We start from the raw sequence: 27,373 nt of genomic DNA, 5'->3' as shown, positions 1-27,373 counted from the left end.
GCATCCTTGAGTTTATGTAAGTAAATGGCTAAGTCTAATTAACGCACTGATCACAGTCCCCTGTGTAGCTAGAATAAATTTTTTTCCCACAGGTACTTTCTAATTTTATAAAAAAGTGGACCTGTGTAATAAGAAGTGATAGTTTTAGATACATATTTTTGTAGAGTCTATAATCATTTCTTAGGTTCTTATTTCATATGTTTGTGTTTTTATAAATATAATTTTTAGCTAGTGATTATTCATAAGGCTTATGAAGCTAAAATACATTTAAAGTAAAAATTGGTATATTCTAGCCAAAAAATATATGGAGATGGACTCTAGTGTTCTCAGTTGGGAAAATGCCAGGATAAAAATAACCTTAGTTTAAACTCTATACTTTCTTGGTATCATTCAAATGATGTACAGACACAGAGACAAACTAACGCATATTTGGATTGAAGGAATCTCCAGAAAAGAGGTAGTATTTAACACTGTTTAAAAATAGAAATAACAGTTAACACATTAAGCAATGACAATGTGATTGCCATAAATTTGATTTGGAAGGACCTGAGGGGTAAAGAGGGCCATGAATTGTTTGTTTAAATCCATGACACAGCTCCAGAACTCTCACTCATCAAAGGACCAGCTACAGATATGTTAGCTTGGATGCCAATAGCATAGAGAAATTGATTAAATTGCCTGAGAACAAGCAGATTAAAAACTATCCTCAGACAGAACTAAAAAAATTAAATCTCAAGAGTTTTTAAAAAAGCGACTCCTAGTGATAAATTTTTATTACCAAATTTGAAACATGCCAGAGACCCTTACAAGTTTTTAAGGCCTCTGTTAAGGGACATAAATGGGCCTGGGACTATTCACATACCAAAGATCAGCTACAGTAGTATTTACTGCCAGGGAGGAAAACTGAGAAGAGCTGACACAGCCTTACCACACTGGCGTGAAGAGTCAGGGTAATCTGCCTTGACAGCCTCCCCTCACTCCAATTATTTTCATAAAAAAATAAATTAAAAGGCGGTTCTGTTTTAAATAGAATTTCTGCTAAATAACTATTATCTGGGAAATACATATTATTTGTAAACAGTGGGTAGTAATGGGAAGGAACTGAAAGTCAGCTTTTGAAGAGGAAGCTAAGGCATCATTTTGTAATGCCTGAAGAGATTTTTAAAAACTCATCTAAATACCATTAAACATCTGCCCTTTTTTATTTCATTGATTTAAACCATTTCTGAAGACTCATGATTCAAAAAGGTAAAGATGGTAATTTAAAAGCCATGGGGGGAAAAATCTCTCTCCAGGGAACTTTTCAGAAAAGCAGCCACCAGTCTCTGATAAGTGATGAATCTGTTGTGGTATTGCTTTCAGTACAGTATGAATTTATCTGGAATTATCTCCCAGTAATGCATGCATCATTTCACTGGAAGCAAAGATACCATGGCCACAACAGCAAACAAAGCAGGAAGCACAGGAGAGAGCAGGGCAGAAAGCAGCAGGCTGCCTGGCTTTAGATGGGAAAAAAAATTTCTGTGCCCATATTTACTTTCATCACGCACAATGGAGCAGGATAAACGCTGTTCAAATTCAATTTGATGAACCAGGAAGACTATTTTGAATGAGGAGTCGATGAGTGTTTATGAGCCTTTTTAGGCAGTGTATAATACTAAGGTTTACAAGTAACAATCTAGAACTACAATGAACAGGAAAAGGTGGGGACATTACTCATACTAGGTTTTTAAGAAAAAAAATCACTAACAGAATGTTTTCTATTCTCTGTACTCAATAGAAAGCTATCTTGTTTTTATTTGATTCAAAAAATCCTTTGATATGCAATCTTTTTTTTTTTTTTTTTTTTTTGGGTACGGTCGTGGGGCCTGAACTCTGGGCCTGGGCGCTGTCCTTCAGCTCTTCAGCTCAAGGCTAGCGCTCTACCACTTGAGCCACAGTGCCACTTCCGGCCTTTTTCTTTTTGCTTATGTGGTGCTGGGGAATCGAACCCAGGGCCTTGAGCATGCAAGGCAAGCGCTCTACCACTGAGCCACCTTTCCAGCCCCGCAATCTTTTCTATTATTGTCTCTCATGTGTGCTATCATTCTTTAGACTGTCTTGAGACATAAAAGCAAAACGACACCTACCACTACTGTACTCAGATTTAAAGCAATCTACCATCAATTGCCTTACACCCCAATTAAATATAAATGCCAATTTTAAAGGAATGATAATTAATTTCTTCAGCAACACTTTCGAAATAAAAATTACTCTCAAAAAGAGTTCAATCTAGCTATGCCAGCGAAAAAGTCTTCAGAGAAGACTGAAAACCAAATTCTCCAGGATAGTCTGGCTCACGGGCCTCTAAGCTATCAAGGCCTGACCCCTTCTCCAGGTAACCAAAACTGGAACAGGCTCATTTTCCTCAGGACTAGATGCTCCCCAAGAAGAAGCATTTCAATAGAGAGCCTAAATAGGAAAAACAAAGACTTGCTACTAACGTCTTCTAGAGGACACAGAATAGAAGCAATGAAAGGTTAACCCAGCCAAGTTCTTACCTTCCAAAGGGTCCTTATTGAGCCCCAGCTGGCTGATGATGTACCTTGGAATGTCAGTTTTGATGCCCTGACCTTCTTTTGCATGGCCTTCTGCTGCTTCCAATAGGTAGTAAAATTCTTCAGGATCAAATTCCTGGCAGAAGACAAACAGAAACAGAATGCTTTGAGCCAAAATGGTCTGAGATTCTGTTACATAAATCTCATTTATAATACTACTATTGATATAGCTTATTTATTTGTTTTTATTGTAAAGGTGATGTGCAGAAGGGTTACAGTTACGTAAGTTAGGTAATGAATACATTTTTTTTTGGGGGGGGGGTCAGTCGTGGGGCCTGAGTTCTTGGCCCTTAGCTCTTCAGCTCAAAGTGAGTGCTCTACCACTTGAGCCACAATGCCACTTCAGCTTTTTTTGTTTATGTGGTGGCTGAGGAATCAAACCCAGGGCCTCATGTATGCAAGGCAAGCATTCTACCCCTGAGCCACCTTCCCAGCCCCTGAATACATTTCTTTTAGAATAGTGTCACCACTTCCCTCATTTTCTCCCAGAATTTCCTCTCCTGACTCCCCCTCCCTGACAAGTGGTATAGTTCATTTTCAACAGTGTCTAGTGAGTGTCACTGCTGCATTTGTTCATCCTTTGTCCCACCATTTCTGTGCTTCCCCTTCCCCTCCCCAAATCAAATAAACTTACATACAAGACAAAAGGCACAGAAATCAAAAACATCAACAAAGGAGAAAACAAAAAAACCCACAAAAACAAAAGGCAATAACAACAAAAAATACCCACAAAAAACAACCTCCAAAAACCTCTTGTTTCAATTTTTTGGAGTTCATGTCAATAAACATCATTTTATATCATTATATGTTACTGAACCTTTATGATCCTCTCCTAAGAATATCCTCCTTTGGTCTCACTCTGTGAATGTTTAATTTATCATGTCCAAGTGTAATATTTTGTCTTTTACCATCCAGCGTGTTTACTTGTAGACTTATAGGCACATTCTAATTACTACAAATGAGGGATACCAAGCACCCTATGTTTCTTTGGGTCTGGCTTACTTCCCTTAAAATAATTTTTCCAAGTCTTTCCATTTCCTTACAAATGGTACATTATTATTCTTTCTGATGGAAGCATAGAATTCCATTGCATACGTATGTATCAGATATGTCATATTTTCTTGAGCCAGCTCAAAAAATTAACACCGTTCCCCCCGCAAAAAAAAAAAAAAAAAAAAAAAAAAACCTTCAAAGAAACAAGAATCCAATTAATAAATGGGCTAAAGCTTAAAGAAACACTTCTCGGGAGAAATAGGAATGGCTAATGGACACATGAAGAAATGTTCAACATCTCTTGCCATAAAAGAAATGTAAATCAAAACAACATGGAGCTGTAGCTTTAAAAAAATGTATGTAACTTTCACTTCTATTTGAAGTCTGTTCATATTCTAAGCCAATATATTCATTCAACGGGTAACCTAAAGATAATGATTGCTTCTACCTTGTAAGGTAATATTTGAGATACTATGTATGCTCCACTCAAGATCTGGATTTCATTGGAAAAGAGCAGATATTCTTTTAATGGTTTATGTGGCCCAGTACTCTATTGCCCTGGTTGACCTTGTACTCCTAGGATCAATTATCTTCATTCACCTCCTCCTCCTGAACATCTAGGACTATAACTATGTATTTATTACTTGCTCTGCTAGATCTGAAGTTTCATTTTTTCAATTTAATTTTTTTTAGAGCTGGGGAGTAGTGCTAAAAATTGAATCCAAGGCTGTGGGTCTGATAACATAAATTTTGAAATCTGAGAATTTTACTTAGAAGATTCAGTGTCTCTCTCTATATAATTAAGCATAATATTAAACTACATTTACTTAAAGGTTTGTAGGATATTTACCAGATATAGATGTCTAAAACTATTAGAAAGAAAATCTTTAATGCTACCATATTTTTAACTCTAAGTATTATTATTCATACTTACATTATGCAAAGATTTTTAAAGTACTAAGTTGAAGCTGTCAATGACCTCTATATTACTTTCATAATAAATTTTTCCTATATATTTAAGTTTTGTTGGTCATCGATTAATATATTGTAAACAATTGTGTACAGAGATTTAAAGCACAGTTGCTGATTTCATGGTTCAGTTCCTAAAACCCTCTTCCTTCTAGGGTCTTTCCTATTTTGATTAATGTCCAGAATAACCACCCTTCAAATCTGAATCCCCCACCCACAGGGCTGAGGACCGAAATCAGGGCCTTGCACTGACCAAGCAAGTGCTCTTCCTTCCACTGAGCTAAATCCCCAAACCCTTGAATCTGTGTTTCATCTGATAATTACTCAAGAATTTTTAAGGGTCAGGAAGTGGCGCTGTGGCTCAAGCAGTAGAGAGCTTGCCTTGAGCTGTAGAGCGCAGGGACAGCACCCAGAATTTTTTTTTTTTTTTTGTCGGTGGTGGGGCTTGAACTCTGGGCTTGAGTGCAAAAAAAGAATGTCTCAGGGTCACATGAAAAAGCATACTGCAAATGAAAACAGGCCCAGCCAGTATAATCTAATCACTCAGAGCTCTGAAAAGACACTTCCCAGGACTGACAGGACAAACCTGGGAACTGCTGGCATAAGATAAAAGCTTAAGGAAACATCCTTTAACATTCTTGACACTCCAGTTTAATCTGATCTCTAAACTATACTGAATATAAACATTTCCAAAGCTACTTTAGAGTCCACTTGTTCCTGTCAATACTTTTACTTCTCTTATCTGCTGCTGAGTGATTACTATAAAAAAAATGCATTTCCTCTTTGAAGACAAGATCTGTTCCTAGTATACAGGCTATAGTGCATAAAAATATTTTAATGTTTATTAGCATTCCCCCCACCACTGATTATATTATTGCACCATAGGAGAAACAGGAAACAATGTCTCCCTTCTATCTGTCCACACATCTAGTTCTCTTACCACAGGTATCCAAGGTAGTGTACTTCTGGCTTTTTGCTGGTTATCTAGAGATAAGAATGTTGAGGATCTATCTGCCTAGGTTAGCTTCAAATGAACCTCAGATCTCAGCCTACTGAGTAGCTATGATTACAGGAATAAGTCACCAGTGCTCAGCTACATGATGCTTTTTACTTGTGGGGTCCTAAGGATCCAAAGCTGATAGAAATCCTGCTCTCCATCTTTTACCTCAAGATCTGCCTCCCTCTGCTATCTCTCATCTGGTGCTGGTATTTCTGAGGCTAAGAATACTTCAATATTGTAAAACTAATGAATGTTAATTAAGAGAATAACAAGGACAAAACACCACAACCACACACATTATTGTGTATTAAATGCTGAAAAACATATTATACATGGAGTTCAATTACTTGAATAGCTGGTAGAATTTTTAAAAGGGAAACTTTATGCTATATTAATTTAGCCCTTTAAATAATTCTTATGTTAAAGTTCCATGTTTATTTTCAATTTTGATTGAAATAACAATCAAGATTTAGTAAAACAAAAATTTTAAAAGGGAAAAATGAGTATTATTAAGATATAATTTTTAAAATGAAACAATATCTAAAAGTCATTCCTCCTGATAGCCCACTGTACCCTTTTCCAAATGGGTTTACTCAATAGTAATGACTTCTAGCATAGTATAATAAAAAAACAAATAATAATTATATCTATGGGTCACTATATAGGATATCTGGGATTTCCTTCTCTCTGACCCTCACCAAACTCCAAAAAAACACGAGGCAGAGCAAACATTTTACATTAGCTGTGACACAGAGTAATTATGCACAAGTAAGGTCGAGTACACTATTTCATGACCATCCTTCAAGTTTGACCAGAATGTAAGATGACTACCAGTTAACGCTGCACCAACTCTAGAATTCTTTCTTAAAATCAAAGAAGACAAGTCACATATGGATGCCATCACACACATTCACAAGCTGCAGCTCATCCCAATTCTCCCCATTTAGTGCTGCTGGCTGAAGTGAAATGAAACTGGAGCTTTCTGTGGGTTGCTGCTTTCCTGCAGTTAACAATAAATAATGTAGTCACATCTAAAGGCAACTTACCAGGCACTCCAATAAACGAGCAGGGCGGGCAATAACAATTAGGATCTTTCGGACTAGCTGTTTAATAAATGCCAATTCTCCGCTTTCAGAGCGATCGTGGGCCTATGAAAAAAGCAATGAACAGCATGAGGACACAGTGTTGCTCCACTAAATGGAAAAGAAAATCAGCAAAGCATGCTAATGAGCTAATTGCAAACGTTCAAAAATTAAGCAATTTAGAAAATACTCTTAAAAGATTGATAAGTGGGCATTATCTCTAGATAAATGGACACTATTAAACATCCACATCCATAAAATAGCTCTATTAGCTAAACTTTAACTGCAAAACTTTGATTTATTATCTATGTTAAAAATTGAATATGTCTCTTTAATGTGAACCATGAATGAAGGAGACATTAAAAGTTTATGACACATTAAAACGTGTTACCAGTACCGTCAGCTGATCAAGAACATGGACTTACCAGATGCAACATGTTAGATGTGTGAAACAGCAGGAACAGACTGTTATTCTGTTATCCTGGGCATTTAACATGCTCATGAAATATACTTCACATATACAAGATGATTTGCTTACAAGTTAGTTACTTCCCCATGTGTAAGAAGTATACAATGCTTACTTTAAATATTAGCTGACTAATGTTTATCATTGGAATAAATAGGCACTCAACTCAGTAAAATTTTATCCAGTTTTGAATTTTACTTTACATGTTGCCCAAACACAATGAAATGTTCTGAGACCAAAGTTCAGTTTGTCAACAGTCACTGAAATTTTCAATGAGGTCTTCTTGAATTATCTGGTAAATATTGGGTTGATATAGGACAGAGATTTTGGAAGTTTTGATGTAAACTTCTATACTTATTCATTTTAGGACTGTTTTTTTTTTGGGGGGGGGGGAGAGGGTCTGGTCGTGGGGCCTGAACTCTGGGCCTAGGTGCTATCCCTCAAGCTCTTTAGCTCAAGGCTAGCGCTCTACTACTTGAGCCACAGCGCCACTTCCGGCTTTTTTTTTCTGCTTAAGTGGTGCTGAGGAATTGAACCCAGGGCCTCATGCATGCAAGGCAAGTGCTCTACCACTGAGCCACCTTCCTAGCCCTAGGACTGTTTTTTAATGACTTACTTTCCTCAAAGGATTAAAAACAAGTATCATGGCCCTGATGGTACAATATGATATAATTCTGCTGACAAAGAAATAAGCAACTACAAAAAGGTGCGTCTAGCTGCGTGTCAGTGGCTCACGCCTGTAATCCTAGCTACTCAGAAAGCTGAGATCTGAGGATCATGATTCAAAAAGTCAGTCCAGGCAGAAAAGTCCATGAGATTCTTATCTCCAATAAACCACTCGGAAAACTGTAGCTCAAGTGGTAGAGAGCTAGCTTTGAGCTGAAGAGCTGAGGGACAGCGCCCAGTCCCAGAGATCAGGCCCCTTGACTGATTTAAAAAAAAGAAAAAAAAGGTGTTTCATCTATGCCAAGTCCTCTCTACAAAAAAAAAAAAAAAGAGCTGGCAGACTAGTTTATTTTTTAAATGATTTTAATATGCATATTGAATTTAGGCCAGCATATCAAAGATGATGTTAAAAATACGTAAGTATATAAACTATGTACAGAGTAGGGTGCCAGTGGCTCACATCTGTAATCCTAGCTACTCAGCAGGCTGAGATCTGAGGATTGAGGTTTAAAGCTAGCCATAAGAAAGTCTGTAAATGTAACCCCTCTGTACAGTATTTTCACAATAAAAAAAAAGAAAGTCTGAAAGACTCTCTCTCCAATTAAAACAAAACAAAACTGTATTAGAGGCCATTGGTAGAGCACTAGCCATGAGAAAAAAAGGCTTAAGAGAGCCTGAGGCCCTAAGTTCTAACATTGGTACCAACAAAACAAGGAAAATAATTAAGACAGGGGGAAGGAAGGAAGGAAGGAAGGAAGGAAGGAAGGAAGGAAGGAAGGAAGGAAGGAAGGAAGGAAGGAAGGGGAAGGGAAGGGAAGGGAAGGGAAGGGAAGGGAAGGGAAAAAAAGAAATACAAATCATAAAAGAATAAGAAATCAGCTTATATTTAAAAAATAAAGAAATTGGTAAGCAACTAGAAAATAATACATTCCTCACACACACACATATGCTTCAAATAATAAATTTTCTGCTGCAACAAAAATAGATTTTGGAAGATAAAATGAATGCTAAGAAATATGATGTTTTTTTTTTTATAGTTTAGCCTTACCTAAAGAGAGAAGCTTAAAAATAAAAACAAAAACCCCAAAGCCCACCTAATTCTTTGTCTTAAAAGGCCAAGCATGTTTTGGTGGCTGTTTTCAAAGGGAAATGAGAGTTTTATGTATAAAAGTACTGAAAAATGCACAATTCAGGCTAGACAGATTTCATTTCAAAAACCATAATAAAAAACTATTAATTCATTCCAACTTCTTCTAACAACCAGCTATATCAAAGGCCAAAGCAAAGGAAATATATCAGCTGCAATAATGTGTTATTTTACCAACAGGGAGAGTTTATTTTTGTGTGTGTGTGTGTGTGTGTGTGTGTGTGTGTGTGTGTGTGTGTGTGTGTGTATGTGTGCGCGTGCGTGCGCGTGAGCTGGTCTTGGGGCTGTCTTGAACTGAGGGCCTGAATGCTGTCTCTGAGCTTCAGGTGCTCAAGGCTAACACTCTATCACTGAGGTCCAGCTCTACTTTGGGCCGTTTTTGGTGCTTAACAGAAGAGACTCATAGACTTTCTTGTCTAGGCTGGTTTTGAATCCCAATCCTCAGCCTCCTGAGTAGATTACAGGTATGAGCCACCAGTACCAGCTAAGATTTATTTTTAATTGCCTTGAAATAGTCTGCAAAATCTATCATCAATAAGCAAAAAATAAGTGGGCAATTTTGCTATAAATAGCTTTGGATATCAATTCTACCCTTTTCAAGGAATGCTTACAAAGGAATGAAAAACAGAAGCAGGCTGATAATTATGATAATGTCCTGGGACAGATTTCTGGAATTACAGAAGATTCTCACAGAGGTTGATTACAGAGTTGCTCTCTGGTCTGCCTCTTGTGCTTAAAAGTGTACCATGCCAATACTTTCTCTTGTGTTCAAGGTGTACCATTTCCATACTTTCAAGGTATCCTCATACACAGAAATAAGCATGAAGTTGGCATTTTCTAGAAGTTGACTTGATGGAAAAAGCCCCAGCAGGTTAGATTAGTATGACATTACATGATAATAGGCGAAATATTTAGACATGCCTCCGTATGTGTTTTTCCCTTCTGCCTCTCCATAGTCACTGACCACTCAATAACAAGGCACTGAATTGGGCACCAGGAATTAGAGCTGACCCATCTTCCTCAAAGTCGGCTTTATGCTGATAAAACAAGTTCTCCCCACCTCCAAACTATTATCTCAATATGCTGGAGCTTAATACACTGCAAGGGGTGTGCAGACATAGGCCATGTTGTGGTTTTTCCCTTATGGAACACTGAAGAGTCTGAGGCTGATGTTCCTGTTGCTGCATGGAAGTGTGGATTTGAGGGGTTATGACTAGAGGGAAGCAGACCACTGAAAAGGAGGGTCCAGCTCAAGTGGTGGATATAGAATAGGAGGAGAAAGTTGGGAGAATTTTAGGAAGAAAACAGAGAGGTTAGTGGCTGCTGTAGGTAGGGCAAGGCGAGTTGTTACTACAACTTGTATTCCCAGGAGGGCTTGTAGTCCCAAGAGGTACCTAGGAAGAAAGTGGTGTGATTGGGGGGCAAGGGGAGGGGAGCATGCAGGAGAAGCCCGTTGAAGGACCCTGAGAAAGGCAGGCAAGGTTGTCCAGCAGTGCTGTGGTGGCCTAAGTGGAAAGACAATCAGTAGGCAGGCAGACACATACCTCTGAAATCACAGCACTGAGTACTGCTGATCTGAGATCTGGACTGGAAGCTACTAGAATCCTTAAGTCTCTAATGAGAGCAGCCAACAGGCTGAAAGGGGAATCAGTGAAAGGATAAGATTGTAGGAAAAAGGTGGGCGCCGGTGGCTCACACCTGTAATCCTAGCTACTCAGGAGGCTGAGATCTGAGGATCGCAGTTCAAAGCCAGCCTGGGCAGGAAAGTCCATGAGACTCTTATCTTCAATAAACCACTAGAAAACCGGAAGTGGCGCTGTGGCTTAAGTGGTAGAGCGCTCACCTTGAGCTGAAGAGCGCACGGATAGCACCCAAACCCAGAGTTCAAGCCCCACAACCGACCAAAAAAAAAGATTGTAGGAAAATTAACTTGGAGAAAACACAACTTTGAAAAGAAATGCTTAGAATAAACAGGGCAGAAATGGGTAAGAGAGGTGTTTTATTTTTGCAGGGAGGGGGGGAGGTGGTTGGAGGACAGTAGGGGTCAGACACTCGTGCCACAAATATTTAGGCCCCTCTATGGAACAAATACCTTCCTGGGAAAACAAAGCAGGGGAGATCCCTGTCACATGAGTTCTCATCTCATAGTGCTACTCCAGTGAGGTCCACAGACAAGCGATCTGTGTGATAAATTAAGTGTAATTATTGAGAGCAAGCATCTAGCAACTCTTATGCTAAGTGTACAAGGCCAGGATACCCAAGTACATGCTCATTTCCCTTAAACTTATTTTCATTTTTGTGTATGGGAGGCCTGCTCCAAGCCAAATTGGAAGTTAACAACAACAAAGCCGAAACACAACATGTTTGTCTCCCCCAACACACACACACACCCGCAAGACAGCCTGAGAGACACTTGTTTTAGAAGGTTGAAACGTGAGAAATGAGAACAGCAAACAAAGCCCCATGGGAAAGTTTGGATGGAAAAGGGGGAAAAAAAACAAAACAAAACAGTGGCTATTAGCTAGAGAGGAATCATCTTACCTTGCTAAAATTACGGAAATTGTACAGGGCCAAGGACAGGTGGATTTCTCCAAAATTAGGGCTAGTGTTTTCCTCTAGTTTTGTTCAAGTATTTATATATTTATTCTTAGGAACAAAGCATCTATGATTACTTTCACATGGGTATAATTTATGCCCTATGAGGTACAAGAATATTATAAATCCAAATACATAGGCTTTTAAATAGGTTTCCCCTATGAACTGTGGCCGATCAATTTCAGTGAGAGGAGTAATATCATATACTAATTCCATTCCACCAAGCACATTCCCTTCCTGTCTGGGGTGTTATCAGGAGGTAGGCATGCAAGTGTTAGGCAGAGACCAGCCCTGTGTTTATCTGTCATTTTAGAAATTGGATATGTTGTTAGAGGAAGAACTGACACTAATGAAAATATAAGTTGCCATTTACTACCCACCACATGCAGGTTAATTAATAGGACACATAGCCTGGAAGAAGCCATCAATTTTCCATTTAGCTTTTGCAGATATTAGAAGTAGATAGGACCATCAAAGAACGTACATATACTCAAGCAATTTATAGCTTTCTGGGTAAGGAGGCAGGAATCTCTACTTCAAAATCCTTCACAACCCACTTATCCCAGAGTCAGTGATTGCTGGGTCTCAAGGTTCCTGTATAGGTTATTACATTAACTTCCTATTACTATACATATTGACCAGAGTCAACCTACAGCAAGTAGTAATCAGTTAGCTTTTTTTTTTTCTTCTTTGCTTCCTTGGAATATAAACTATATCTCATAGCTACCATTTGTAAGAAAATTGTCTCATAAAGCATTCTTTTTTCCCAGGGAAAAAATGCAAAACAAATCAGAAAATTTTATATGCATGGCATACGGTTCTTACCTCCTGTAGCAACTTGTCTAATTTGTGCTGCAATTCAAGGAAGTACCGTGAGGTGATAAGACCCTGGTGAGATTTATCCAAACAATCTCGAGCCAGTTCAATAATCTGATGGTGAGTGAAGCTAAGCACTCCATCTGCTAAGGGAAGAACGTTGTCAGGGGAGTAGCTAGTGATAATTTCCTTCAGACGCTCTTCCATTTGAGCAGTAGCCTGTTTAGAGGAAACACACAAGTACAGGTGTAACATAAGGAGACAGACGTGAATAACTCAACCATCCCATTTCCTAGGCATTTCCAAAAACCTCCACAAATTGTTAATAGAATTCCATAAAATAAAGTCAAAAGAAACCCCAACTTCTGGGCTGGGAGGAGTGTATATGTGTGTGTATGTCTCCTGTGTGTATGTGTGTGTGTGTGTATGTGTGTGTGTGTCCAGTAGAGTGCTTGACTAGTACGTGCAAGGCCCTGAGCTTGATCTTCAGCACAAGAAAAGGAGGAAGGGAAAGAGGGAGAAATAGGAGAGGGAGAGAGATCTCAGTTTTGTATAATACAAGAATCACACATACCTGTCAATGCGTATTTGTCCAAACATATTGATTGTACAGACTCAAGAGAGAGTCTTAAAGAAAATGTGGGTTGTAGGAGATCATGATGAGTTCATGAGGGTTCACTGATTGCAAGAAATGTACCACCTTGCTGCTGGAGGTCAATGAAGAGTGTAGCTGTGTATGTGTGGGATGCTGAATACAGAAAACTTCTGTACTCTCCACTTTATTTTGCTATGAAGCTAACAAAGAGCGGAGGGGAAAGATAAGGCAGATTCTGCAATTACTTCATCATGTGGCATGAAGATGGTAAAGATTTAAGGTACTTAAATGAAAAGGAATATTTCAGGGTGCCAATACCTTTTCCAATGTCCCATCAAATGTAAGGTGACCCTTGTAGGCTTTCTGAACTAATTCCATATATATCTGTGAAATGTGATGCTTTTATGTTCGATCTTGGGCTCTTTCAGATGGATTGTCAAGAAGCTCCAATTTTTCTTTAGTTATTAGTTACACAGAACTCAGGATTACTGCTATAGTTTTATAGTGTGAACCATGTTTGCTTTCTTGACTAGGTTTTCATGTACCAGGACAAACACCTTAGATCAATCATCTTTATCCTTTCCTCAAAAGAGTTGTCCCATGAGCAAAAGGCCAAGGAGATTCCCGTGGCAAAATATATCTAAAATTTCCAACTTTCACTTCCTTCTTTGTGAACACTGACTGCCCAATCAATACCCCTGGCTTACATGAACTATATATAAAGAGAGATTCCTTCTTTCCCCTTCCTCTTCTCTTCTTTCATGTCTGAACCTGCATTAACTCCTTGTAGTCAGTATCTATTTCCCTGGTGAGCAGGTGGCATGTGATAAATAGTGAAAACAATCAATGTTGGGTTCATTACAAATAATAAGTCCTCTACCCCTGATTTATGAAAATGGAGATTTCCCTTTGTTCTTGCCTAAGGCAACAAAGGCAGTGGGTGAGGATTAAGACAGACAAAGACAGGTTGTCTTCTACCTAATGTGCAGAAACACTTTGAGAAGAAAGATGTAGATAGAGGTAAGGTGGTAGGGACTATGGGAGAGCTGGTTATTGCTGCCAGAGGGTTTGGCATCAGCCAAATAGCATTCTGCCTCAATTCAAATTCCTTTTACCAGTCTACTGGTAACATTACAATTGTCCCCTCTATAGCAATTGGCTTACCATGTGTAATGACTGAAGACATGGGGAAAGAGCAAATGAGGTTTCAAAAGAAAAGTGAGCTCATGCCTATAATCCTAGCTACTCAGGAGGCTGAGATCTGAGGATTGCAGTTCAAAGCCAGCCTGGGTAGGAAAGTTCATGAGACTCTAATCTCCAATTAGTTGTCAAAAATGCTGGAACTGGAGCAGAGACTCAAGTGGTAGGATGCTAGCCTTGAGCAAAAGAAGCTCAGGGACAGCATACAGACCCTGAGTTCAAGCCCTAGTACCAGCAGAAATTTAAAAAAGAAAAAAAAATAAGAAAAATGGTTTGTAGATGTAGCAATCTATGGCTTTCTAAGAAGAAAAAGATCCTCTACTTGGCAATCTTGCAGTAGGTCCAGAACATGAGTACAAGAAGTACGTATACACACACACACACACACACACACACACACACACACACACACACACACACACACACACACACACACACACACACACACACACACACACACACAGCGTAAAGCCTTTGAGAACAGACCCTCCCTGTCTCACCAACCCTGGGTCTGCCAAGTTCATTGCATATACTAACAGCATTGGCTTCAAGGACAATTCAACAGAGTTCTCAGTGGTTGGTAGCTTCCTATTTCCTTAGTTGTTTTCTTTTCCCAAGAAAAGACATACAAGACATTACTGGAGGCTGGATCCTTCCTTCTTATAACAATAACACCTTTACCTTAAGGATGCTGAACCTACATTGCCTGTTCATTTAGGTGCCAGGCACCATCAATTCAATTCATTACCTTTGGGAACCTTTCTTTGTAGACATGGTTCATCATAATTATTTCATGGTCACAGCAGGCAGGGGAACGTCCAGGGCTGCAAGCAAAGCAAATTACCCTTTCACAGCATGAAATGAAAATAAGCTTTTTATTTATAAACAGTCCGTTACATCCAACGTACTATGCAACCTTCAGAGGAAAAGTATGCCGTATTAGGTAATAAACTACAAAATCAGTCATTAGTGCTCATGTCCACACACAGACCTGTAAATACAGAAATACAATGAAAACTCTTCAGGAAGCAAACCCAAGAAGTAAAGTGCCATATAATAATTATAATATTAGTTCAGGAACCAGCCTTACATTGAGATTTTATTCTGCATGTGGCGTGAGTCTGTGTAGTTCTGGAAACCAACTAATGAATTGCAGTATAACACCAAACAGAGCGGCCACACACAGCAACCTCAAAGATACATTTAACAGTGTAATTTCACACTTTTATCATACACCTGCGTTCTGCCACATGCTGCTAGAAAGGGCGGAGAGACTTCCATGGCACAGGTGTTGAAGTGAAATCCATTTTCTAGACTAGCAAACATTTATTTGGGATGCTGAGGTAGACACACACAAAGAGACACAGTTATACAACTGTTGTGTGGTTTTTGTTCTTTTATTTCAGTAGTCAGTGTCCTACATGATGCAATGCGGTTCTACCGTTTTAAGGAGGTAACATTGCTGGATATATACAACTTACACTAGACACGCCAGGAATTTCTTAAAAGAATTTTAAAGAAAGATTTAAGAAGGTAGCTCAGTGGTAGAGTGCTTGCCTTGCACGCATGAGGCCCTGGGTTTGATTCCTCAGCACCATATAAGCAGAAAAAGCTGGAAGTAGTGCTGTGGCTCAAGTGGTATAACACTAGCCTTGAGCTGAAGAGCTGAGGGACAGCGCCCAGGCCCAGAACTCAGGCCGCACAGCCAACAAATTTTTTTTTGTAATGGTACTCATCTAGTCACCAAAGAACCTCTAGATGAATTAGAAATACTGGTTTTTAATTCTGAGTATCACAGGAATCTAACATATTCTACCATCCTCTGGTATGGATAAATTCAGTATTACAATATTACATGAAAAAAGCTATAAAGAGAAAACTCTTTTGTGTAAACTTCAAAATTCACCTAACAAGCTATTTTTTAAATGATAAAACCTCAGTAAAGCAACGTATATTACTAATATAGAATCCTATTGAGCCGGGTGTTGGTGCCTCAAGCTTGTAATCCTAGCTACTTAGTAGAATGAGAACTGCAGGGTCATGATTCAATGTCAGAAAACTTTGTAGATTCTATCTCCAATACAGCCAGTAAAAACCATGCTAGAGACATGCTCTACTCAGCTGCTAGAGCACCAGCTGAGTAGCAAAGCTGGGTAAGTGTGAGGTCTTGAGTTCAAACTGTGGTAAGAAAAAAAAAACAAAACCTCAAATTGTCATTGGTCAAGGAGATGCACTACTCTGTAGCCACTCATTTAAGCAGGACCTATTGACTGGCTCCTAGGGATGCTGTCAGCAAAAACCCTGAAATTCATGTGCCATCTGAGTCTCTTCCAGAAAATCTCATCTGTAAAAAAATCACTTCACCCATGACCTTTCCAAGGTATTCTAACAACAAACTCAGGAACTGAGGAACCGAAGCAGGGTATAAAGAAAGGAAGCTCCATTTGGCCCAAAGGTTCAACAACCCACGGAACTGCCCAAGGCAGTAGGCCCTAAATGGCAGTTTGATTCTCCCACTCCTACTTCCTTCCTTCTCTTACATAGTTGGTAATCCCCAATAAACATACTGAAGAGGAAATACTATTTCGGAGTTTACTTCTTGAAGAAACAGAGTTTGGTACACATTATTTGAAACAAAGTCAAAATGAAACTAGCAGCCAGGTGCCAGTGGCTCACACCTATACTCCTAGCTACTCAGGAGGCTGAGATCTGAGGATCATGGTTTGAAGCCAGTGCAGGCAAGAAACTCCATGAGACTTATCTCCAATTAGCCATCAAAAAGCCAGAAGTAGAGCTGTAGCTCAAGTGATAAGAGCACTAGCCTTGAGTGCCAAGGCCCTGAGTTCAAGCTCTAAGAATGGCACAAAAAAGCAAATGAAAAAGCAAAGAAGAAACTGGCTCTACTCCAACATCAAGAGGACTAAATCTGACAACCACACAATTCAGGAGACACAACTCCTATAAATGTGTTCATAATCTGGGAAAATGTAGGATGTATGATGGGAAGATAGGATGGAAAAAATAGTAGGATGGGCCTTTATAATATGGAATCTAGGAAAGTATCTTCCTGTTTTTGCTATTCTTTTCCAAGTAAGCTTTTTTCTCTTCATATAAATACTTAACTGTTCTTGCATCATAATAAGATGGCCTTGAGATTTCCAATGGCTAGAAGTTTTCATAGGTAGTACCCTAAGGCTAACATGATTACTGCTACTGCAGCAATTAGCAAACTGTGAAAACTTAAAGAAATAATACCATGCCTTTCAACAGTAATTACCAATTTCATCTGTAAACAGGGAAAAAAAGTCATACTATATTTATGTCTGTTCACAAATCAACTAACACATATATGAATTAAAGGATGAAAGATTTTTTTTTTTTTACTGCCAACAGCTCAAACAGATAACACAATAAATCACGTTTGGGAGAGGGCCACACACCTGAGACTTCGGGAACGGGGGCGCATCGGCGTGTTTCTGCATCTGTTCTCAGTGGCAATGCTTTCTGTGGTACAAAAATGTTTGGACAAGAAGTGTAATTCATCTGGTGTTGGTTGGTATGGTAACTGATGCAACTTCTCCTGAGAAGAACAGGATGACTGAAACAAACCAAAACAAAGTTTTTAAGACTATGTCCAAGAGAAATTCTGAAAACAAATATAAGACCAAAATGCTAACCTTGGGAGACAAAAATATTTTATCACTTTCTTTCTATATAATAATAATATATAATATCAATACATAATAATATAATAATATACACTATAATAACTATATAATAGTTACTAGAGTCTAAACGAATATCTGATGCTCTCTGAAAGGCTAATGGTTTTCTCTATCTTCTCTAATTTATTTCTAAAGATAATTTCCCCAAAGATAGTTTCCTCTGTGGATAAAACCTAGGCTCAGAAAATGGGTAGGAGACAGTCAAAGCCAAAGCAAGAAAGTGAGATTTGCATTACGGATTAGTTCTTGCATATACTGTTGCTTATAAGCAAACACTGTCATTTTTCAGATAAATAACAAATTATATGGTATAAGGCAAAAAATAAGATAATAAAGCACTAAGTGAGCCAATGGGAAGATATTTAAAATATGTACATTCAGGAGGCTGAGGCAGGAGGATTGTGACTTTGAGGCTAGCCTAGATTACATATGGATTTCCAAACTAGTCATAGCTACACGGCACTGATCTTATTTCAAAAGTCAAAAGTATATAAGATCATGAGAAATCCCTTAATAATGCATGTTGTCCTTACATAAAACTTCCCTCAATCCAACCTTCACCAGTAGGCTTTCTCAGCAGTCTGAATTTTTTTATTCCTCTTTTTGTGCCAAGACTATCATAAAATAAAATAAAAAGTCCTCAAGAAACAACAGCTTCACTACCGATGGAGAGTTTTTTATTCATTGTGTACAGACTTGGTGGGTTGTTTCTTTAGATCATCACTCCGATTTGGAAAATGGTAATTTTGGAAAGTAAATAGCTAAAACTGACTACTTTCAATCAATCAAAGATATAGAACTACAAACAGAGAAATCTGGAGTCTGGTCTTTTTCTTTTGTCAGTACTTGGGCTTGAACTCAAAGCCTTGCCTTTGGTCAGCTTTCAGACTCCTAGCTGGCATCTACCATTTCAGTTATGCCCCTAGTCCAATTTCTGCTACTTAGTTAGAGGCAGATGTTTTTTTTTTTTGCCCTGGTTGACTTTAAAATGAGGAAGGTCCTAGCTTGCTATGTTGCGAGGGTTATAGGTGTGAGTTACCGGTGCTGTCTTAATGACAGGTAAACTCTGTATGTAATTTTCATAAAAGAGAACAAGAAATTTTTGAGTAAGTGGAAACATGGCTAGAATTAGCATAGGTTGAAAGATCTCACTCATGCAACAGTATCAGTTCTAGTAGATTTTTTTATTGAAAGACTACTGTCATTACTAAAATACACCCTTCATAAACACTGAAGCTCTGCAGTACTATAAAAACTATAAATTAATGACTAGAAGTTAAAAATAATCCTTATACATTGAAATTACAAAATGCCTAACTAATGCTGAGACAAAGGGGGATTTTTATAATGTAATTAGATGATTTTATAAACCATAAAAATGAGAACATAGCAACAAGGACTTGTGATACAATAAAGCACAGTCTTACATACTTTCACTATAAAGTAAAACCCACAAAAATGAGTTCAAGAACTCAGGAAAGGAATAATGAGATCAGTCTTCTAAGTGGTAGAGAAGCAGTGGCGATAACAGCAAAGGTGAGGAAAGTAAACATCAAACAAACAAACAAAAAACATAAGGCTGTACGTGGAGAGCTGGGGAGAAGATGAATGGCCAAATACTTGTCTAACACACACCAAGCTCTGGGTTCTACCAACATCCTAAAAAGTCTATACATGTATTCCTCAGGTAAATCTATGTCTACATTCTTGTATCCAAGATTTAAAAACCCACAAACCAAGAAGTTTGTAAGTTGACAGCAACTGAGCCAATGGGAAGATATTTAAAATATGTACTCAATTCACTAAGTGTGAATGTTGATTCAGGTTGCTGTAGAAACAGTAATGTATTGGAGTTGCTGCTGGGCTGTAAAGTATAATTACAGAGATCATGTTACCTTTCTAAAAATAAAAATTAATTCTAAAACATACCAGCCTCAAGAGTTTCAGAAGTCAGTATGGACAGGTAAGAAACTTATATAGGAAAGATACCAACCAACCTCAGAGAGAGGTCCTTTGAGTAGGTAGGGACAAAGAGGGGTTTTGATGGTATGTTTTTAACATTCTATCTATCCATCTGTCTTTCTATCATTTATCTATCTGTCTGTCTGTCTATCTACCTATCTACCAACCTACCTACCTATCTACCTACCTATCTAGCATGCAAGTACTAGGGCTTGACCTTAGGTGACTAGGTGTGTCTTTAACTTTTTCCCTCAAGGTTGGCACTCTACTACTTTAGTCAAAGCTCCACTTCTGGTTCTTGGCTAGTTAGTTGGAGATAAGGGTCTCTCAGACTTTTCTCCTTGGGTTGGCTTTGAATTGTGATCCTCAAATATCCTGAGTTGCTAGGATTATAGTGTGAGCTGCTGGAACCCAGAGAATCATTTTATTAAATAAAATAGAAATCTGGTTTTTCAACATAGTTGTAGCATATATGACAAAAAAGGTTAACATCTGATGAATCTAAGGAAAATAAGATGGTATCACATGTACTTACTGGGCAGCTCCATGAGGAACTTGGCCTTGGTTAGGGGAAAGGGAATGTGATAACCTGAGTGAATGGGGGTGCGGGGTGGGTGGGGGGAGTGTGCTAACTGTGACAGCAGAGTCTAGCAGTCCAGGAGCTTTTCTGAAGAGAAAGAGAGACAGACAGACAGACAGACAGAAAGACAGACAGAGACAGAGAAAGTGCACTCCAACCAGGTATAAATTGGAACAGAGTAAAACAAGTAATTCTAGGATATGCCCAAGGCACTGGGGACAGCTGCAGGCCAGCAGGATGAGCTGGGGATGTCTTAAAACAGTAAAGTGCCTCCAAAAAGTAGGTCATGTTTTTAATACATATACAGGATCAGTTTCAGCAGAGAGTAAGGATTCAGTGAAGAACTTGCAAAACCAGCGAAGACAGCTGCCAGGATGTCAGCGGGATGCAAGTGTTGTCTCTAAAAGCACTCTCTCTTTCTTTCTCTCTTTCTCTCTCTCTTTCTCTCTCTCTTTCTCTGTCTCTCTGTCTCTGTCTCTGTCTCTGTGTCTCTGTCTCTCTCTCTCTCTTGCCAGGGTGACCATCTGAACTCAGCAGTCATCTTGTTTCAGTCTCCCTAGTAGCTGGAAATATAGGCATGAACCATACCTGGCCCTGACATATTTATTGAGGAAGTGCCCCAATAAGCATCCTTGGAGTAAAATGCTGGAGGATAGAGCAAGGGTGGACCCTATTCCCTCACCTGATTGTCATGTGTGACCACCAGTCATGATCATTCTCTTCTGTTGTTAGTAGAGTTTAAATTATGTTTATAGAAAATTTAGCATTCTCATTCTAATTTATGTACATTTTGATGTGCACAAGAGAAGAAAGATTTGTTTATATGTTTATAAACAAATATAAGATGAAATAGAGAAATAAAATATGACTGTACACCCACAAGTAAAATAAAGCATCCTTGAAATGTTTAGAAGAGTCTCAAGAATTAGTCTGGGAGTTTTCCAATCAACTAAGTCTTATTACTTCATATTTTCCAAATGGAATGCCAGTGAGCCTCATTACCTAACTAGTTTGCAAAGGATTTTTGACTAAACCATAAATCAAATCCACTTTCAAAGAATGGAAGATTTATACAATACAAACTATGCTGCTAGTAATTCTCAAGGCAGTTAGAGTTCTAAGTACATTTTCTGAGTTATACTATCTTGCAAATAATCATTTAGCCTCTTCAGATGACCACTTTGCAAAGGATAATGGTCATATGGATGCATGAATTTCTCCTTGTTGTTTCCTAAAAGTAATATAATTTAATAGTCATACCTCATATTTATCAGTATATATATTCACATTTTTATTCTGTCCCTCAGCAGAAAAATATTTTATCTGATGGGATGTCTTTTACTTACTGCTGCAAATGATTCCATATTACTTATTTCATAATTTAAAATTATAATCTGAATATCATCTTGGAGAGGTCCCACAAATTAATTTTAACTAACATTGGACACTAAAAAGAAGTTGTGGTACTAAATATTCTCTATGAAGACTGATTAATTTCATATGATCATATCTTTCCAATGTCAAAATGCAGCATTTTAAACACTGAGCTGTTTAGCAATTCCTGTAATATCCAATGGGTAAAGAAATAATAATATTTCCATTTCTGTGTAAATAGTTTTAGAGTTCAGCTTGTAAAAGAACTATCTGTAAAATTTAAACTCTGTTTTCAGTGTACTGATAATTTCATCTGGATAGGTTCTATATTTTCCTTGGGTAAAAACAGCTAAACTATATTTTGTTTGGCTAACTGACTAATGCTTAATGATAATCCTAAAAGTAATTCAGATTTTATTTAGGCAAGAAAAAACTGTAACTAAGTAGTTTTGTGAAAATATTGCAGCAATATTTAAAGGAACAGGACACAAAAAAAGTGGGGAATGAAAGAAATAGCATTTCTAGTTTTCATTGGTCACTTTTTTTCTGATTTTTTTTTATTGTGAACTGGTCACTTTTATCAACATTAATATGGAGAAAAGATAGCAGAAGTAGTAGTACCTACCATCACAGACTAAATAGCTGTTTCTGGTTGTTTATTTGTTTTGGCTGGAAGTACAATTTGGGACACTTTATAATAAGTACTTGTAAAAGCACTAGTTTAAAAACCATTTAAAACCAACAGAGTCAGATTTTATGTACTTGTTCTTTTTTAATTCACATTAAAGATGATATGTGATAAAAACACACAGAGATATTATGCTCTCTCTTATTTTTCTTAATAAATGGAGATTTCTGCATCAATCTATCATAAAGCCTAACTGGGTGCAATGCAAAGTGTTATAAAGGGAATAAAATAATTTGACATTAGGAGACATGAATTCTTTTGGGAGGGGATTAAATGAAAATATGTATGTAAAATCCATAAGGATAATCACTCTGTTAATCAGAGCTTGGTGCTAATTAAAGATACCAAGGGTCTGGGGAAGGATAGTACTTAAAACTTTATGAATTACTCTTCTTTCTCCTTTGGTTAATCGGTTTCAGCATTCATTTTCACATTGTGGTTTCCCACATTTTCAACATCTGAAATGTGGACCAGTAACCAATGACGGCTGCCATAACAGCCAAAGATGACCTCACTATTAGTTAGTGACAATTTTATCCATGGGTCCCATCCAGGATTTTTATTGATGTGATGTGAGGTTGATGTGCCACCCAAACTACTTAGGACTCTTAGGAACTTTCTCAAAATGGTCCAAATGAACAATAAATTCACATCCACAACAAAACGAAATAATGGACAGGAAAAATGACCCCACTTCAGTAAAACTCTGAAAGAAAATTTTAACAATTTGGTTTAGAGGTGCTCCAGAAAACCCATGTCAAATTATAGTTGGGATCCTAGGAACAGATAATTGAAGGTTGTAGTGATACAGTTATGGGTTATCTACTGAGTTGTTGTTTCTTGTCAACTCGAGGATTATCCAGTGAATGAGTCTCTGTGCTTAGTAGTATAGTACTGCAGGCTGTGGAAAACACAACAGATGGATATTCCTAATCAGCCACACATTTTAACATTAAGAGGGAGGAAATAAATTAAAAAGACTATAGACATACTCCACATTCATGGCTCACACAAGAACATCCAAGCCATCACATTATATATTTAGTGAACACCTTCAGCCTCCTGGGTCTTTCTAAACAACTATTTGGTTTCTAAGGCCTGATGGATACAGACAATCCACAAAACTACACTAACTTCAACTAAGACTGCTTCTACTTAATCTACTGAAGTCTGTTCAGAAATACCTGGGACTCTTATTGAAAAAGTGTTTAGGGGCAAGAGTCTTTTCCCTCTATTCTATTTCCATGATTCAATCTTGTCTCTATTTATATGAACCTTTTACTAAGTAATCTGTGACTCTCCTTAAAATGGCAAGCTAGAAGTCTTGTCATTTTTGGGGGGTTTGGTTTTCTTGTGTTCTTTGAAAGAGAGAGGAAACAAAACAAACTTCTAAACCACACAAAACAAGGTCAAGTCTAGTAAAGTTTAATGGCATTTTCAGTATTAATATCCCCAACATGAAACTAAAGCAAGAAAACCAGATTGTGTTTTCCTCACAAACTACAATAAAAACTGGTATTAAAACAAAAGCTTCCAGTTGTCTCTAAACCTCTTGGGCCTTATACAGTTTATGTGTCACAATTTAGAAGCTTACAGTAATACTAAGCCCTTTTCATGTTTGTTAGGCCATCATTGACAAGTAACATATTCAGAGTGGCAGACATGTAGAATTTATCTTCTTCCCACCAGCAAACACCCAGAGGAAGCATTGCCTACATAGAGGGTAGATGGGAGGGAGAGAAAAGGATCTGGTACTTACAGAGACAGTAGAGCTGGGTGTGTTTGTCCCATAACCAGAGGAGGGTAGAGAAGCCAACGACCAGCGGCGTCCATCAGTCCTGTTGAAAAAGGGAACATAGCTTAGGTCAACTCTGGAGTACTGTAACAAGGGAACGCAAGAGAAAAGGAGTAGTTTTAGTCGAACAAATGACACAAACATCATCTGTGAGGTTGTGGAAATGCTCAGCCAGGGTCAGGGTAAACAAACATTATACAGCAGGTTGACTTTTATTTAAACTGAATCAATACACCCAAACAAGAGGAAAGTGAATGGTTTGATCCATAGTATTGATCTCTCACTAATACAATTTGACAAAATGAATACCAGGGATAATTACAATGGTCAGACTCAGCAGATTCAAAAGCATACAAACAGAAAAGAGGGAGGGAAAACACTCTCAACTAGGAACTGATAACCAGAACCAAAAATCTTTACCAGGGCCTTAATTCCAGCATAGTGTGAGAGCCTATGGGAAGTCAGGACTGATGAGAAATTTCAGTGTCCTAAACTCTTTGCACTTTGTGTTTTCAAGAGAGCAGTCCCAGAAGGAAGCTCACGGCTTGTAGATCGTTCAAGGTTTTTGTTTTTTGGGTTTTTTTTTGTCTGTCCTGGGGCTTGAACTCTGGGCCTGAGCAGTACCCCTCAGTTCTTCAGCTCAAGGCTAGTGCTCTACCTCTTGATCCACAGCACCACTTCCTGGTTCAAGTTTTTAAGTGGCAAGTAGCACTAAAAAAGTGACTGTCTTTGAGCTCAGACTCTCTGAAGAGTTATTGCTTCTGACATGACCTGGCTTCCTTCATAAAGTGTTGGAGCAAAGATCACCTGCAGAATTTTAGAGTCTGCAGCCCACTTCTGGGCAATGACCATAAGGGCAGAAGGAAAAAGTATCCACAAATAACAGAAGCAAACACAAGGGGGTAGAGCCATCTGTTCTAGTCTTAGAGGGAAGGCTGTCAGGAGTCTTAAATAGAATTGCTTTTGTCCTCAATAGTGTTAGCATAGTGATTTCTGAATTGGACTCTGATTATGAATCAGGGTCATTACATGGGTCTAAGATGGGTTAATTTCATAGTAGAAGCAGTACTGCTTCATCTAAGGCAAGGAGAAACCAAAAAGCAAATTTTTCTGGAATTGCTGGCATCCCAGACTATGCCTTAAAAATCACAAAGCGTCATGAAAGCAAACACATGTAAATCTGCCAAGGGGAAAGATAGAGAAAACATCTGAGGGGTAGTATTGTGTTCCTAGATGCAGTACCATTCATCAACTTTCTATCATTCATGACTATATTAATTTACACAGTAGGAGACAGGAATAGACAAACTACCAAAATCACATTCACAGTAAGTTGAAATCAAGGAATTCTACAACACTGAACATGAACTGAAGAAAACACAATTTGATGTTGATATGAAAAACTGACAATTTAGCCTGATGTGCAAGGAAAAAATATTACCATAGGCTACCATGGGTGTTACTCCACTAAATGCGAATGGTCTACAAAGACAAAATGGAGAAAATCAAGTGGACAAATCATGGAACTACTACAATGTTAAGATTTTAATAAAAGTTACCTGTCATTTCTGTGACCATGATTGGAGTACAATTGAATCAAATATGGTAAGAAAAAAAAAGAAAAAAAAAGAAAAAGAAGAAGAAGCAAAATAAGATGTTTTCAGATATACCAAAGTAAAGAAACTAGGACAATTAAGTTCTTTGTTGTTTAAAAAACACTGTTAAACAATTGAAAATATTAAATACTTTAGAAGAAAATAATTATAATATGCTTATAGATACCCAACTATCAATTAAATGGACACAGATTGATTCTATTTTATTTAACTATTTATTAAAGTCTTAAAAATCTATATCTGTATTTTATATTTTAAATCCCAATTTAGAAAAGGATATGATTTTAAAAGAATTATTCAGTCTATTTAATAGCAATTATCAGAAACTAGTTTCTGGAAACAGTAAGGGACACAATATCCCCTACCATAATTTTGTTTTGTGATTCATTAACTCTCCTTTCCCTCAGGTATCAATGAACATATTTCAGATGGATGAACAATTCCAAGAAGAGATACAGTCTTACTAGCTCTGAAGCATAAGTTATATTTGCATAGTCCAGAAAAATACAACTAGAAAGATGTTTGAACAAAAATGTGCCCAGTATTCTGTACAGGTATTGAACAGATATAATTTACATCTCATAAAGTTCCCTAAGTTGTCTGTGTCTATTTACTCAAATGGAGCAAAAGGACCATTGCATTTTCATTGCCATGACAACCGTACATCAGAAGTTACTATATATGCTACATGCAGTGTTTAAGAGAGAATATGCCCCTTTTCCAAGAAAGCTATCCCACAAGTGCAATTTGCATCTTACTAACAATGTTGCCTTTTCTCTGTAGTAGCTATCAAAAAGATATAGGAAGTCAAGCCCACATTCTTACCAAAGCAACAGGCTTTTTGGAAAAAGTCTTTTCCTTGTGTGTAAAAATCTTGATGTTACATTAAGTGAAAAAAAGAGGGAGAAAAAAACATCTGAATGGAACAGAGGACACAAAGATATTGGCAAAAAACAACAACAACAAAGCAAAACACCACGGTTTCAATTCACAAAAACTCAGAATTAGGTATATCACAAAGAAAGAATGAAAAACTCTGCTATCAACCTATTTAACCATATGATGTGGAAGCAGATTTCTTTCCTTAATTGTTATGGTCACTTGGGGTGATACTTATATTGTGTACTTTAGTAGATGTTAGAAGAAACTGAACTCTAATATAGTACAAGCAACAAAATCTGCTCCAGAAAGAATTCTAAAAAATTAAGTAGGAGGTTGCCTTGGTCACAAATGCTCAACAAATATCTAAGGACTTTAACACAGCAGACAAATGTGCTCGAATAATTTGCATGTATAAATATAGCTAGAGATTTAACCTGATAAACAACAGCTAGACAACCAAGAAAGACCTAAGGTATTTATTCAAGGACACTTGATTTCCAAAGAAGGTGAAAGTAATTTATCATGTGTGAACCTCTACAACTTCTGGAAAAAGCAGATTATCACCTCCAACTTACCACAGAGGGAAAGATGTTAATCCACACTTAAGTACACTAAATCAGTACAG

General features: G+C 37.7%; 1 protein-coding gene across 9 annotated transcripts in view; it reads right to left on the bottom strand.

Moving 5' to 3' along the window:
- The window catches only part of Mast4 (microtubule associated serine/threonine kinase family member 4), a 602,193-nt gene that overhangs the window by 51,224 nt on the left and 523,596 nt on the right, over positions 1-27,373 (bottom strand). For all 9 annotated transcript variants that reach the window (XM_070031269.1, XM_070031266.1, XM_070031264.1 and 6 more), the window contains 6 exons: positions 24,215-24,293; positions 17,567-17,724; positions 14,875-14,950; positions 12,341-12,550; positions 6,606-6,707; positions 2,541-2,673 (listed from right to left, as the gene is read on the bottom strand). In XM_070031269.1, coding sequence (XP_069887370.1) covers positions 2,541-2,673; positions 6,606-6,707; positions 12,341-12,550; positions 14,875-14,950; positions 17,567-17,724; positions 24,215-24,293 — 758 coding nt within the window. The remainder of the gene's footprint in view (positions 1-2,540; positions 2,674-6,605; positions 6,708-12,340; positions 12,551-14,874; positions 14,951-17,566; positions 17,725-24,214; positions 24,294-27,373) is intronic.

The sequence above is a fragment of the Dipodomys merriami genome, unplaced genomic scaffold (genome assembly GCF_024711535.1).
Source record: "Dipodomys merriami isolate MVZ:Mamm:240054 unplaced genomic scaffold, mDipMer1.0.p SCAF_20, whole genome shotgun sequence".
In the NCBI taxonomy this organism is placed as follows: Eukaryota; Metazoa; Chordata; class Mammalia; order Rodentia; family Heteromyidae; genus Dipodomys; species Dipodomys merriami.
The sequence above is the reverse complement of the archived record's forward strand: the minus strand, read 5'-3'. Positions and strand labels throughout refer to the sequence as shown.